At 38.5% G+C, this 16,681-nt stretch overlaps 1 protein-coding gene across 3 annotated transcripts in view; it reads right to left on the reverse strand.

Annotated features, from left to right (window-relative positions):
• Positions 1-9,118: 9,118 nt before the first annotated feature.
• The window catches only part of PIK3CB (phosphatidylinositol-4,5-bisphosphate 3-kinase catalytic subunit beta), a 186,342-nt gene continuing 178,779 nt past the window's right edge, over positions 9,119-16,681 (reverse strand). For all 3 annotated transcript variants that reach the window (XM_047874706.1, XM_047874708.1, XM_047874707.1), the window contains 4 exons: positions 16,413-16,536; positions 15,160-15,305; positions 13,782-13,914; positions 9,119-13,506 (listed from right to left, as the gene is read on the reverse strand). In XM_047874706.1, the coding sequence (XP_047730662.1) occupies positions 13,369-13,506; positions 13,782-13,914; positions 15,160-15,305; positions 16,413-16,536 (541 nt within the window). In that variant the 3' untranslated portion in view covers positions 9,119-13,368. The remainder of the gene's footprint in view (positions 13,507-13,781; positions 13,915-15,159; positions 15,306-16,412; positions 16,537-16,681) is intronic.

A 16,681-nucleotide genomic window follows, 5' to 3' on the forward strand; every position in this document is an offset into this window, starting at 1 on the left:
CTGAGTTGACATTTTCTAATAGGTTTGTAAAGTTCTACATATATTCTGGAGCTAATCTTTTACTGTAGCCTTTCTCTTATAGCAGTACAAAATGTGCAAGATATCAACAAGTCTCCCAGTCATCCCTCTAAACTAAGACAGTTATCTGCTTCGTCTAACAAGCTTGGAGTGCAGGGACCACATACTGCTGGATCCCCCAGGAGCTAGCACACTCCCCACTGACGATAGACAGATTCATGTTACTGCGGTTCACAGGTCTGGCCTGCAGCTATACATGTGGGCAGCAATGGGAATGAATGGCATCAATGAACAAGTGTGTAGACCAAAAAAAAAAAAAAAAAAGAAGGGAGTCTAAGATTAAATCCTGAAGAGCTATAGCATCTGAGACTGGCTAAGGGCAAAGAAGATCTTAAGTAAGGAAATCACGAAGCTATAAAATAAAATACAGACACATTTGACTATGTAGAAATTTTAAAGTTGCAAGGTAAAAAAGTACCATAAAAAAAGGTAATAAACAATATGGGGCACCTGGGTGGCTTAGTCGGTTAAGCGTCTGACTTGGGCTCAGGTCATGATCTCACAATTGGTGAGTTCAAGCCCTGCACTGGGGTCTGTGCTGACAGCTCAGAGCCTAGAGCCTGCTTTAGATTCTGTGTCTCCCTCTCTCTGCCCCTCCCCCACTTGCATTTTCTCTCTCTCTCTCTCTCTCTCTCTCTCTCTCTCCCCCTCTCCCCCCCCACCCTCTCTCTCAAAAATAAACATTAAAAATTTTTTAAATAAAAATAAATGCTCAAATTAATTTATAGTTAGGGAAATTATTTTAACAATGAAAACAGCCACAAAAAACCCCACAAAACAATGACATATTGCTGTCTGAGATGTGGAAGGGTACCCCTTTATACTATGAGGGTGAAATAAGTATTTTAAGTTCTTGGTAAAACAATCTGACATTTACTAAATTTAAAAATTCAATTTACAGGTGAACCTAGGTGGTTCAGTTAAGCAACCAACTCTTTATATCGCCTCAGGTCATGATCTCACAGCTCATGAGATCGAGCCCTGTGTTGGGCTCCACACTGAGCATAGAGATTGCTTGGATTCTCTTTCCCCTCTCTCTCTGCCCCTGCCCCACTTGTGTGTGCGCTTGCTGTCTCTCAAAATAAATACATTTTTAAGTTTATTTGAGAGAGAGAGAGAGAGAGAGAGCGCGCGCGCGCGCGCGCACAAGTGGGGGAGGGGAAGAGAGAGAAAAATCCCAAGAAGGTTCCACCTATGGTCTGCGTGCAGAGCCCAGCACAGGGCTCCAACTCACGAAACTGCAAGATCATGACCTGAGCCGAAATCAAGAGTCAGCAGCTTAACTGACTGAGCCACCAAGGTGCCCCTCAAAATAAATAAATAAACATTAAAAAAATTAAAATGCCATTTACATAAAGTTCAAAAACTTTTAGAAGTCCATATAATGCTCACCATTTAACCCTAGGAATGTTGACTGATTCTACCAGAGGCCAAGAGACTAAATAGCATTTTTTATAGTTCAGCAGGTCTGGGGGGACAAAACTTGGGGTCCAGGAATGCCAATGTTGGGGGGCAACTCTAGCAAAACTCCCACATTTTGCGCTGGAGCCCCAAAGAGCATAACTTAAGAAGTAATAAAGACTTGATTTGTTCTTGAAATTAGTTACCTTGGATGTGAGTATCCAGCATAAATAAATACACATCAAATGAGACAGGACAACATGAATTGGTGTTAGCAAAAATAATGCATCAATAGAAACAGACCCATAGGGGCTGCAATTTAAGAGTTCATTAAAGATGTAGAGCTTAACATAACTATGTTTAAAATGTTCAAGATAACAAAAGACAACTCTGAGAATTTCAAAGGGAACAGGAAAAAAAACCAAGATACTATGCAAAATTTAAATAGAACCAAATAGAAATTGTAGAATTGAAAAATATACAATGAAATTAGTAACTCAAAATCAGAAAAATACAAAACTGGAAGAGATGTAAGAAGAAAATATCTAGAAGAAAAATACAAAGAGATTACAGAGAAGGGAGTAATAAATACAGACTGCACAGTTAAAGGTCAAATAAATATAAATGGAGTTGCAAAAGGAGAGAAGTATGCAGAAGCAGATTAGAAGAGAAATTTCCAAATGATGTAAGGTAGCAAGCTATAGATTCAAGAAGTTCTGCAGACTATAACCAGGGAGAATACAAAAACAAAACAAAGCAACAAAAGAAAACAAAACAACCACCCAGGTATATCATAGTAAAAATTAAAACTTAAAACTTACTATGATATACCTGGGGTGGTTGTTTTGTTTTCTTTTGTTGCTTTGTTTTGTTATCTCCCTGGTTATAGCCAAATTATGGAAAGAGCCTAAAATTCCATCAACTAATGAATGGATAAAGAAATTGTGGTTTATATACACAATGGAGTAGTGCATGGCAATGAAAAAGAATGAAATATGGCCCTTTGTAGCAACATGGATGGAACTGGAGAGTGTTATGCTAAGTGAAATAAGTCATACAGAGAAAGACAGATACCATATGTTTTCACTCTTATGGGGATCCTGAGAAACTTAACAGAAGACCATGGGGGAGGGGAAGGAAAAAAAAAAGAGAGGGAGGGAGCCAAACCATAAGAGACTCTTAAAAACTGAAAATAAACTGAGGGTTGATGGGGGGTGGGAGGGAGGGGAAAGTGGGTTATGGGCATTGAGGAGGACACCTGTTGGGGTGAGCACTGGGTGTTGTATGGAAACCAATTTGACAATAAATTTCATATTAAAAAAATAATAAAAGTACTGAGTAGAAAAAAAATATTAAAATGTTACCTTTTAAAAAAATGTTTATTTGAGAGAGCAAGCATGTATGAGTAGGAGAGGGGCAGAGAGAGAGGGACAGAGAGAGTCCCATGCAGGATCCGTGCTGTCAGTGTGGAGCCTGATGTGGGGCTCAATCTCACGAACCATGAGCTCATGACCTGAGCTGAAATCAAGAGTCAGACGCTTAACTGACGGAGCCACCCAGGTCCCTTTAAAATGTTACATTTTGGGGTGCCTGAGTGGCTCCATTAGTCAAGCATCTGACTCTTGGTTTCTGGTTCAGGTCATGAGCTCACAGTTCATGAGTTCAAGCCCCACATTGGGCTCCACTCTGTGCAGAGCCTGCTATTAATTCTTTCTCCCTGTCTCTCTGCCCTTCCCCTACTTGCTCTGTCTCTCTCTCAAAATAGATAAACTCAAAAATAAATAAATAAATAAAATGTTGCCTTTTTCTGTAGAAAAGATATAAGCAAGATGGCAAAGGAAAGATCCCTTCAAAGGATCTTCAAAGGAAATAAGTAATTACCAACCTAAATCTTTACACCCAAGAAAACTAACATTTATAATCAGGCAAATAAAAGTTTGATGAAATTAAGAGTAGAACAATGAAAAGAAATATGAAAGGGTTTTCTTTGGTCTAAGAAAAAAGATGATCCCAGGTGAAAACTTAAAAATGCAAGAATGGGGTGCCTGAGCGGCTCAGTCGGTTAAGTGTCTGACTTTGGCTCAGGTCATGATCTCATGGCTTATGGGTTCCAGCCCTGCACCTCTGTGCTGACAACTCAGAGCCTGGAGCCTGTTTCAGATTCTGTGTCCCTCTCTTGCTCTGCCCCTCCCTCGCTCATGCTCTGTCTCTCTTTCAAGAATAACATTTTAAAAAAATGCAAGAAAAAAGACGAAAAGCAATGATGATGGTAAAAATGTATGTATAAATCTTCCTTGAGTTATGATGGGGTTATGTCCCAATAAAGCCATTGTAATTTGAAAAGAGCGTAAGTCAAAAATGCATTTAAAACTGACCGAACATCATACCTGAGCTTAGCCTGCCTTCAACACGTTCAGAACACTTACGTTAGCCTACAGCTGGGCAAAATCATTAAACACAAAGCCTATTTTATAATAAAGTGTTGAATGTTTCATATAATTTATTCAACATTGCACTGAAAGTGAAATACAGAAAGGCTGCATGGGTGTGGAATGGTTTTAAGTTTTTCATTTACCCCCATGATGGCATGCCTGATTTGGAGCTGAGGTTTACTACCACTGCCCAGAATCACAATAGTGTATCATACTACATTATCACTAGTCCAGGAAAAGAGCAAAATTCAAAATTTGAAATGAGTACTTTCACACCACCATAAAATTGAAAAATTTTAAGTCAAACCATTGTTAAATTGGAGACCATCTATATATCTAAATGAACAGTAGCTATATAAAACAATACGTTCTGTGGGGTTTAACAATGATATACAATTGAAATCCAACAACAATACCATATAGATTTGGAGAGAAGTAAATAGATTCACTAGCATTTTCTGGGAAGATGATAAAAGTACCAAGTAACATTGGACAAGGATAAGTCTATTATGCAAGTTGTAACCCAGTTTAATCAATAAAAGAATGGCAAAAGAGTGTGATTTCCAAATTAACAGAAAAAATATTTTAGAATTCCATTAAAACTGGAAAGAAAATTGGGGTGCCTGGGTGACTCAGTTGGTTAAGTGTCCAATTCTTGATTCTGGCTCAGATCATGATCTTATGGTTGGTGGGATGGAGCCCCGTGTCAGGCTCCTTGCTGACAGCATGGAGCCTGCTTGGAATTCTCTCTCCCTCTCTCGGCCCCTCCCCTGTTCCTGCACTTTCTCTCTCTCTCAAAATAAATAAATAAACATTAAAAAACAAAACAAAACAAAAACTGGAGGGAACCTATGTGGTTCAGTCAGTTAAGCATCCAGCTCTTGATTTCAGCTCAGGTCATGATCTCATGGTTCATGGGTTCAAGCCCCATATAGAATTCTCTCTCCCTGTCCTTCTCTCTCTGCCCCTCCCCTGCTTGCTTGCTCTCTGTCAAAAATAAATAGACTTTTAAAAAATAAATAAAAAATTAGAAAAAGAAACTGGGGAGAAAATAATGGAAAAAGGAACACAAAGAAAAGCTAGAAAAAAATAAAACTACATAGTAAGATGGTTCACTTGACTCCAAATATATTTGCAATTACATTAAATGTAAATGTGACTGTTTAACAGATTTAACAGAAACATTTAAGGGGCGCCTCGGTGGCTCAGTCGGTTAAGCATCCAACTCTTGATTTTTGGCTCAGGTCATGATCTCATAGGTTTGTGAGTTCAAGCACCATATCGGGCTCTGCGCTGATAGTGTGGAGCCTGCTTGGGATTCTCGCTCTTTCCCTCTCTCTTTGCCCCTCTCCTGCTGTGCTCACATTCTCTCTCTTAAAAAGAGAGAGAGAGAGAGAGAGAGAGAGAGAGAGAGAGAGAAAAGGAGAGAAACATTTATAAGGATTATAAACAGATTAAAGAAAAAGCACATCATGCAATCACTAACCAAATGAAAGCTGCCACAACTATATTAATATCAATTAAAGTAGACATTAAGGCAAAAAAGCATTATCAGAAACACAGAGAATACTTTAAAGCAATTTTTCAAATGGTTCAATTCACCAGGGATATAAATGAACTCTAAATTTGTAAGCACCTAATAATATTTCCTCAAACTCTATAAATACTGATATAACTAGAATAGGCAAATACAAAATCATAGTGAGATATTTTAACTGATCTCTCTCATAAATCCTCAGCAAAAACTCAGTAAAAATATATAAATTTAAACAACTCAACAGAATTGATCTAATGAACATATATAGAACACTATGTTAACTGCATAATATGGATTTTTTTCATATGCACACTGAATATTTATAACACTTGACCATATTGTGTCATAAAAACAAGCCTCACAAATTTGAAACAACTGAAATCATATAGTTATGTTCTCTGAATGCCGTGCAGTCTAGAAATCAACAATAAGAAAATCCACATGTATTTGGAAAATGAATATACTTCTAAATAATCAGCAAGTCACACAAAAAGAAAAATGGAGATTAGAAAATACTTTTTACTGAAAGGTGATGAAAAGACTTCATCTCTGAATTATGGGATGCAGATAAATATTGTTATTATAAGGGCTAAAGTTGACAGCTAAGCAACCATCACAAAATTGGAAGGGGAAAATAAGACCAAATAAAGTAGAAGGAAGCTAATAATAGGGATGGAAGGAAATGCAGAACACAAAGACACATTGGAGAATCAAAAAAGCCAAAAACTAATTCTTTGTAAAGACCAATACAATTGAAAAACCTCTGTGAGACTAATTAAGAAAGCAGAGGAAGCATTGACTAATACCAAGAATGAAAAGAGGGCATCAATACAAATACTGCAACATTAATAAACTCCTAACACATCAATTATTTTATAGAAATAACATTTAAAATGCAGATGGACATATTCCTAGAAATTACAACTCTTTAAAACGGAGACAATATAATAAAAATCTGAATATTACTCTAGCTGTTAATGAAATCCACACCTCAAAGAAAATATCTGATATATGTCACTGCCCAAATTCTTATCAAATTTTTAAGTAAGAAATAATGACAATAATGACAATCTTACCTGTGTTATAAGGTCAGAGAATCTTGGTAACAAAGCCTGACACAGACCTTAAAAGAAATTTATGGGCCAATCCCATTGATAAAATAGATGTAAAATCCCAAATGAAATATTGGTAAATGAAATCCTGCAATATATTAAAATACATCATAATCAAATTGGGCTCATTCTAGGAATGTAAACTTCAGTTTAAAATGTGGAAATCGGGGTGCCTGGCTCAGTCGGTTGGGCGTCCAACTTCGGCTCAGGTCATGATCTCACGGTCTGTGATTTCAAGCCCCGCGTTGGGCTCTGTGCTGACAGCTTAGAGCCTGAAGCCTGCTTCAGATTCTGTGTCTTCCTCTCTCTCTGACCCTCCCCCGTTCATGCTCTGTCTCTCTCTGTCTCAAAAATAAATAAAAATTAAAAAAAAATTTTTTTAATGTGGATATCAATTGATATAACTTACCAAATGAGAAAAACCTTAGCAAAATGCAGGAAAATAATTAAACTCAGCATCCTTTCATGATTTTAAAAAAAAAATCCCTTGGGAATTGAAGCACGCTTCATTAATCTGGTAAAAGATCCAGATTCCAGAGCATAAACCATACTGAATATTGAAATCTTTCCCTTTGGGGCGCCTGGGTCGCTCAGTCAGTTGAGCATCCGACTTCGGCTCAGGTCATCATCTCTCAAGTCAGTGAGTTCAAGTCCCGCATCGGGCTCTGTGCTGACAGCTCAGAGCCTGGAGCCTGCTTCGGATTCTGTGTCTCCCTCTCTCTCTGCCCCTCCCCCACTTGTGCTCTGTCTGTCTCTGAAAAATAAATAAATGTAAAAAAAAAAAAAAACTTAAAAAAAAATCTTTCCCTTTGAGATCAGTAAAAAGAGTGAATATTGCTTCTGTTCAACATTTTATGGCAATTTCTAAACAGTGCAGAAGGTCAAGAAAAAGAAAAAATGTTGAAGGGAATTGAAAGGAAGAAATAAAACTTTATTTGCAGGACATATATGCAAACTCAAAGTAAGTTCTACAAATAGAATTAATAAGAATGTTTAGTATGTCTGCTAAATGCAAACATCAATTGTATGTCTACTGATTGCTCCAAAACTTGTTAAAAGCTTTACTGAAATACAGGTTGCCTGGTGGTGCATGGGTGGCTCAGTTGGTTAAGCATCGATCGGACTCTTGATTTCGGCTCAGGTCATGGTCCCACAATTTGTGAGACCGAGCCCTGGGTTGGGCTCTGTGCTAACAGTGTGGAATCTGCTTGGGATTCTCTCTCACCTTTTTGCCCCTCCTCTCTCTCCTCTCTCTCTCTCTCTCTCTCTCTCTCTCTCTCTCTCTCTCTCAATAAATATAATACAGGTTGCTGGATTCCATCTCCAGTCTCCAGAGGTTCTGATTCAGCAGGTCTTGTGGAGGGAAGGGAAGTCCTCAAGAATTTGTAGTTGTAAGCAGCTCCCAGGCAATGTGAACACTTCTAGTCAGGGGACCCCATGTGGAAAACCACTGCTATTGATTAGCAACAATGAAACTTAAAATCACTTACCCAGAAATCTAACAAAAGATATATAAGACTACATAGAAAAGTATAAATCATCGTGGACATAAATTAAAGAGGATCTAAATGAAGGATACTCCATTGTCATAGATTGGAAGAGTCAATATTCTGAAAGATGTGAATTTGCCTCAAGCTAATCTACAATTTAATGCAATGCCATTCAAAATTTCCACAGGTTTCTTTTTGTAGATCTCAAGCAGATTCTGAAATATGAATTGAGGCATCATTGATAACTGTGAGGAAAAAGCATGGATACTTAAGAAAGAGTCTCTGAGTCTGAATACTGGCTCCTACTTTGTGACTATGGTGAAATCACCTAATTTTCTGTGCCTCAGTTTTCTCATCTGTAAAGCAGGGAAGAACACGTGTACCCATATGGAGGTTGTTACAAAGATTAAACACATACAGTTTAGATGCATGCCTAGCTCACACCACATGCTATGTATGAATATGATAAATAAGTTTAAAAAAATAAAAAGAGGGAGATGAAATCTACTGGGTATCTTCTAGAGTCCAGTAATATCTCCTGCATATATGGACACTTGGGTTATGACAAAAGTGGATCTATAGAACAGTGGGGAAAGGATCCCAATAAAAGAAACTAGGGCAACTTGGTGCCCATATAAGAAAAACACTTCATGCTATATACAAAAAGCAATCTCAGATACATTATAGACCTGAACGGAATAGGTTTTAAAAAAGTTTTTAGAGGATAATCCAGGAGAATATCTTCATGGCCTTACAGGAGGGAAAAACCTGTACAAGGGATATCAATCATAAGGGGAAATAAATTTTACATTAAAATTAAGATCATAGCTATGAGAAGAAACATTGAGAATGAGAAAGTCACATGCTGAGTGGCAAAGAAATTTTCAACATGTGACCGACAAGAGGCTTGCATATGAAACACACACAGAATTTCACATAACAAAAAACAAAAAGCAAAATTAAAAAAAAAAAACTCATTAAAACAAACAAGAACTCAAATGGTAGGTATCTAAAATTAATAAATGGACAAAGGAATTAAGCAGGTACTTCACAAAGGAGAAAACCCAATGAACAAAAATATGAAAAAGCAATTTAATCTCATTACCAATCAAGGAATGCAAATTACTTCACCTCACACATTAGAATGGCTAAAATTTTAAAAATATTGGCTAACTGGGTACTGGTGAGAATATGGAACAATAAGAATTAAGTACTGGAGGAAGAATAAAGTTGGCACACCACTTATTTAGCATTACTTAGTCAAAATAAAGATAGGCATAATCCTATGACCAATTAATTTTAATCTTAAGTATATACATTGAAATATATACATCCATGAATCAGTAGATAAACTGTAATTATCATAGCAGCATTATTTAATTGTAATAGCCTCAAACTAGAAACCACCTGTATGTGTCCCAACAGTAGAAAAGATTTATAAATTATAGGATACCTCGAAGATGGAATGTTGTACAGTGATAATGAATTATGCAACCACTTGGCTGAATCTTCAAAACATAATGTTGAGCAAAAGAAGCCCAACCCACTAAGTAGGCTGCATAACTGTAAAGTAAGGAAATAAGATGATTGCCCTCAAAGAAGAGACAGTGATTACCTTGGCAGAGAGGAGGGGGTCCTGACCAAGAAGGGGGACTGGTAGGGATTCTGAAGTGTTGGTAGTGTTCCTTCTTGACCTATCTGATGGCTATCTGGGTGTCTGCTCTAGAATATGCTAATGCTATTTATATGCCTTATTGCTTTATATACTTTATGTGCCATTTCTCACACTAAAAAAAGATACAGAAAAGTAGGGAGTTTCAAAGGGCAGACTTTTCTGAGTGGTAAACCTGGGCTTTATTAAAAGTGGGTTAAAAGTGAGTTCCAAAAATCCATTAGTTACACATTTTAGAGCAGGAATAAACCAGACGGTGATATCGGATACTTTTCCAATCATCAGACAAGGGGATAAAACTGCCACAGATACTGAAAGAGGAAGAGGCTCCAGGATGACATGACTGTTGTTTAGATCCCAGCTGGAGCTGGACAAGTGCAGCATTCTGGAGCGGAGGAAGGAGAAGAGGCAGGGGCAAAAAAACAACTACTGAGCCTGTTAGTGCATCCTGTTTTTCCGCCCACCCAGGACTTTACAACATGCTGTACCTTCCTGCTTAGTCTCACCTATCGCCCCTTCACCTAGCTTCTGTCTGTCCTTGAAGACTCAGCTCAGACGCCCTCTGATCCAAGAGACCTCAGCCCTTGCCCCCTTCTTTTTAAAAGCTGCCCACCCCCCCCAGTCAGGGTCACATGGCAGGTACCTCCCTGCTCTCCTTCCCACAGTCCTTCTTCTACAGACAAGTGACCTCTGCATTACAGGCTGCCTGGCAGGTCTGGTGCTGAGAGTCAGGGCCATGGGCTGGACAAGGCAGAACTGAGAATACACTGAAGGACTTCCTCAGTCAGGAGACAGGGATAGAGCTCTGGAAGGGGCTTTCCTTCTCTGAGATTCCTCCCTTTAGTGGCCTTCAAGTAGTAGAAGCAGGGAAAGAAATGAGTTTGCCTCTAAATTGGGACTCAGCATACGTTCCCATTCACCGTCTTAACCTAGCCTCTCACCACCATACAGGAGTGAGTGGGGCAGTTATTATCAGTCCCATTTTACACACTAGGAAGCTCAAACCCTGAGAAATAAAATACCTTACTCAAGGGTCACAGAGGCAGAGCTGGATTCCAAGTATTGGTCTCTACAGCCCAGAGTCTGCCTATAGATATACTAGGTTAATACTCCGAAATTACCTGTTCAACAAAGCCATCCTTTGTCTTCCCAGACCCAGGCAGACACAGATGCTGCCCTCAAGTATGGAAATGTATAGGGTAAAGCAATGTCTTGGATAAACTTGGGGAAGGACCAAAAGACAAGGAGCCAAAAGTTTTGGGCTAAGATTTATTGTTGACCAGAGCACTAAACAGGCAAGGTAATGGGTAACGAGACCCCATGCAACAAGCTGACCCTGCAGCCCAGACTTCTTGGTTAGCTATCCTCTGCCTTCCACCTCCCCTCTCTGGCTCTGACAGAGCCCCTGAGAATCAGAAATATGCAATTCAGGAAGTATGTGGGGAGCACCTGTTATGAGTGGTTGGCAGATACAGAGGGCTACTGTGTCATAGTGTCCTGGCTATCTTTGAGGGGCTTATGGCAGAGATGGTGGAGGGGGAGTACAGAGTCATCCTGGGCTCACACGCAGGACTGTTTATTTCTCTTTCTTACTCTTGACATTCACATTCATTGTGAATATATGTATTTTTTAAACCAAGGTTCCGTGTAGGGTGAGGAGACCCCTCTGGAAGCAGTGGGGCCCACTTCCAGCTGGCAACATTCACCAGTCTCCAAACTCCTGACCTGCGACCTAGTGCATGTATTGGTAGACTGCTACCGGACAAAGAGCCTTGAACAAATCTATCCTTCACAGTCCTATTCCTGGAACTCTCACTGAGTTTGGACCAGCCCTGAATGGTCAGTTTAGAGGTCAATCTCCATCCTCGGCTGACTTATTTCTAAGAAACTATGACTTCCCCTGAACATCTGCCCCACGGAAGAGAGCTACAAAGTGGCCACAGTCTGGCCTTGGCTTGGGTACTGAGTAACTGAACAGGCATTCTCCCCAACCTCAGGGTACCTCACAAAGGTATGGAAACTTGATGAGCCTCAGGCACCAACTACGGTCCAAGAGGCTTCCCACACTGCCTGTTGGGGCTGGGAAGCAGAGGTAGAAGTCAGAGAAGAGACCATGAGCCTCAGCCTATTCCTCAGATTGATTTGTCCCTTAACTTGGCCATTTCTTAGAGTCCCAGTGCCAAGATCTAAAGGCCTGTGCTGTCCATAAAGAAGCAGCCCACAAATCCCAAGAGCAGCTGAAACCAGCTCACCCATTTATTTGACTGAGAACATGAAGGAGGACAACAAAATTAAACAATCTTTAATAAAATTCCTATAGAAAACTCAGTCACAGGGCAAATAATCAGTTCTCTTTCTCATGTCACTGAGGATTGAGAGCTCCCAAAAGTCTTTGGAGAAAAAGCAGTAGTTTTGATGGATATTGCCAGTACTCAGAAAGAGCATCCATTTACACATTCAAACCAGTAGTTCTTATTGCACATATTAACATTATTTGCCATCTAGCACCCTAAAGATATGGTACCTCAACAAATAAATTAAAGAATTCCATGTGGCATGAAACCATTTCAATTTGAGCTAATATCCTTGAAAAAATCACATTATTACAAGTTTTAATAAATACAGTAAGAACAGCTGGCATTTTACTAAAATACTGAATTTTAGGTGTGGAGATGATTCCATAAATAGTTTCCTTTTCATTTGCTTTCTGTCTTGGATGCATTTGCTCAAGTATTATGCTCTATGAAATGAACTCTTTCATAGATACCATGTAAAAACTGAAAGTACTATGTGCCTCATTACAGAAGCAACTGGAAGAACTGGATCACATAGTTAACTAAAAAAAGTAACTTAGGAAAAAGCTCTTCTTTTTGTAAAACTTTAAAACACAGACTGAAAAAAAAACCAAAGAAATGTCTTTTTATATAGAACTCCCACTAGAAATTTTATAAATATATATGCAACATATATATTATATTTGCCTCACCAGCAGGTCTTCAGCAAGCCTGCTAGAAATGATGCTGTCCTGGTAGATAAATATCAACAAAAGAATTAATGTTTCCATAGATTTAGAGATTTCTTTTGAAAAAAAAAACAACATAATTTCAAATTATGTTATAATTTGTAGTTTACACAATTTAAAAGGGGAAGAAAGATACCTTTCTTTTAAGCTTCATTTGGAAAATAAGAACAACTACCAGTGCCCAGGAGTGGATAAGTTGGCTGACTGATAACACTTGGTCACAATACAAAAAGAAGTATTTACACCTTTCTGGAAAAGTACCAAATACTTTAAAAAAAAAAAGAAGAAGAAGAAGAAGAAGAAGAAGAAGAAGAAGAAGAAGAAGACGACGACGACAGAAAACAATCTCTAGTAGCATTCCTCGGCGTGCAAAGTCAGCAGGAAATGATTATCCATAATGTTGAGAGTTTTCATGATGAATCTTGGAAGCATTCAATGAAGCAGAGGGTGGTCATCAGGAACTGTGCAGATTAGGTTCTGTGGGATGCCTTGTTCTTAATTTAAATGAGTTCTAGGATTTCATTCCCTTTAAAACATCTCCGGCAGGGTCATGTTCAATTTAGTGCAAGTGCAAAATGAAAACTAAACAAAACCAACAAATACATTAGGAGCAAAGGCTGATCATTAAGATCTGTAGTCTTTCCGAACTGTGTGGGCCATCCAGTTCACTTTAGTAGTCCAGCTTTCCCTGAGTGCCTCATCAAATTTTTGCTTAAATTGCTTAAGCGCTTCTTCTTCACTCTTTCCTAAGGCAAGAGAGTCCTAAAAATGAAAGGAAAAAATCTGATCGTATACATCCTCCATAGCGACATGCAAATGTTGAAATCTCGGCCATGCCTCCCCAGCCATCACGAAGCTGTGTGCTTCACGTTCTCACAAGAGAATTACTCAGCTTCTTGTCACTACCACTCCTGGGCAGGAACAGTTTCACAGGAAATGGCTCTGTTCCATTCCCTTTGAACATGTGAATGAAATAGGCAGGTACAGCTGAGCTTCATGCCTACAAACTCCAATATACAAAGAAAAGGGTTTTGTACCTTAAGATACTGTATATCCTTGATTGATGTGAGCTCAGGAAGCCCTGCAGTCAACATCAGTGCAAAAAGAGTGATGAAGAGATTCCCGTGACGTCGTAAAATCAGATATGCATCCTCACAACACTGGCGGAAACTTGAGTTGATACAACAAATCACAAGAACATGATGTTAGAGGAGAGAGAGCAAATTTCACAAAGGAAAACAAGACAGACATATCTAGACTTTCCATAACAGCTAGAAGTTTTCTACTGAACTAAAGGTTCATTTCTGATTTTTAAAACGCTTTGAAAATTGGCCCAAGAATAAAATTTACATAGAATGTCTAAAATCACACATATCTTTTCAAAAACCCAACTAAATTGAAATTCTAATAAAAGGCTATATAACATTTACTCTGTGCTTTTTAATTCTGAGACCTAAAAGCTGTTACAAAACAAATGGTAATTATAACCTGTGAGGATTTCTGAACATATTTCTAGACTCCAGATTTATAGTCTAACTCCAGAGACTAGTTTGATTTTCCCCAAGTCAGTATCAATGCTTTTTGCACTACACCTCCCTATCATCTTGCCTTTCCCCCCTCTCCTTTTAAAGACAATTATTCAAGAGAATCATCCGATGCTATCTCCCTAATTTTGCCAAAAAGAAAAATGAACCCAGATATATATTCTGCAGAAACTCAGGCAGAAATAGAAATAATAGCAATCATTTGGCAAGCATATAGTATGAGTTGGTCATATCATATAACTTTATCATAATAGCCCTAAAATTTATTTTTGTCTCTATTTTATTTATTTATATTTTTGTGAGTGAGAGACAGAGAGAGAGAGAGAGAGAGGTGCAGAGCGGGAGAGAGAATCCGCTGACAGCATGGAGCCCAACGTGGGGCTCAATCTCATGACTGTGAGATCATGACCTGAGCCAAAATCAAGAGTTGGACACTTAACTGACTAAGCCACCCAGGCGCCCTACGTCCCTATTTTAAGGTGAAGAAACGAAGACAAGAAGAAACATACAAGTAGTGAGGACTAGACCAGAGATTACAAAGTCCTGAGCCCTGGCTCCCTTAGAATGAGAGCAAAATGGCTGCCTCTCTCAGCATCTTACTATGAAATGTCTTAACAGTTTCAGAAAATTCTCTAAGACAGGTAAAAAGTGGTATACTCTTAGAATAAAACATAGTAGCTTATTTCAAATTTCTAGATTCTATTTCCCCTCTCTACACCAGAACATGGATCTGACAGGCAAATTCCCCCAAAGCCTCCCAGGTAGCAGTCTGTTTCCCTGAACTAAATATATCTCAGCTAAGAAATGCTAGTCTAGCTAGTCAGATGAGAAAATGTCAGATGTTTATCCATGACATGAGGGCAATACTCACCGGCCAAATTTTTCTGTGTTTCCTGTTTTTCCTTGTTGAATCACATGAATGAAATCATAGGTAAGAATAAAAGGCACTCGTTCCCTTTTAATGCCAAATTTAGACTTGAAATTTCCAAGAATATGTCCAAAGTCAATGTGGAAGAGCTGGGAAACAAATGGGATTTAATTTCTGTGGTTCCAAATAGAAAGGCAAGATCTCAGCAGTCCTAGACCCCCAATACTACACTGATCCTCAACTTTTCTTGATGTATAGTTTCCCTCTCTTTTCTCTCTCTTTTCATTGACATATAGTTGATAAATAGTACTGTATTAGTTTCAGGTATACAACAGTGATTTAACAATTATTATAAAATGTTCACGAGCCCTTCTCTCTTTTCAAAAGCAAGAGGTCACATGGGAAGAATGTTTCTAACATGCATAGATCTTTTATTCTTAATAACAACCTGGACCTAATATTAAACTACATTTACTCAGTGGGAAACACAAATCTTTAAAAAGGAAAATACGCCCAAATAATAAACATGTCTGATTTTAAAAAGTCAAATAGTTCCACACATTAAACTATTTCAGTCAATATTTTTACATACAAAAACAAAAAAGAGAGTACATTCTTGCCCCACCAACTCCTCAACACCTTGAGTGCTACCACTTGGAGGTAACTTCTCTCCAATCTTTCATGTGATTTTCTTCCATTTTCAAAAATGGTATGTTTGTTTACTCTTATTTTTTACTTCCTAATTTTGAATTACTATTTTTATGATGGAAGGTAAAGATTTAGTACTCTGTGCTGATGCAATGCTATACAATGAGGCATATTATATCACAGTTTCAGGCTATATAAATACATTTCAAAGCTAAGGCATGTGGCAATGGTATATACTATGACTACATTTTCTTTTTTGCCCATATTTTTCCTTGGCAAAGTTTTTTTTTGGGGGGGGGGGGGGAGGGGCTTAGTGTCCTATGTCCTTATCACTAATTCTTCCCCAGATCTTATATTGAAAGAATAGGGTCATTCTGAATAACTGCAATTGACTTTTCAAACATTAAAGGCTTATCACCTAACTTTGAGCAAATACACCAATGAATATATGAAGCAGATGGTATGTGAAATAAAGGATGGAGAAATAAAGGAAAGCACAAAGACATGCCTCCCAGAATCACCAAAGAACCTGCCTGAATTTCACAAGAGACTGTGCTGTATGTAACAGCATCACCAAGGCCCCTGGCAGACTCTGGGGAGCAGCTCACCTGGCCGGTTTTCTTGACCATGATGTTGTCACTATGTCTATCACCAATCCCAAGGACATAAGAAGCTACACAGTAGCCGGCACAGGACAAGGTAAACTCTTCAATGGCTCGGTCTAGGTCATCCCTGAATACGAGAGAGAGAGAGAGAGAGAAAAAAAGAAGCAACGAAGGTTTTCAGTCTCTAAAAGTGTGAGATGAGACCCAATTCACACTTCTGTTTCCTTTTTAATTGTGAATAGAAAGGGAACACAGAGCTGCCAAAACCCTAT

The sequence above is a fragment of the Prionailurus viverrinus genome, chromosome C2 (genome assembly GCF_022837055.1).
Source record: "Prionailurus viverrinus isolate Anna chromosome C2, UM_Priviv_1.0, whole genome shotgun sequence".
Taxonomy (NCBI): domain Eukaryota; kingdom Metazoa; phylum Chordata; class Mammalia; order Carnivora; family Felidae; genus Prionailurus; species Prionailurus viverrinus.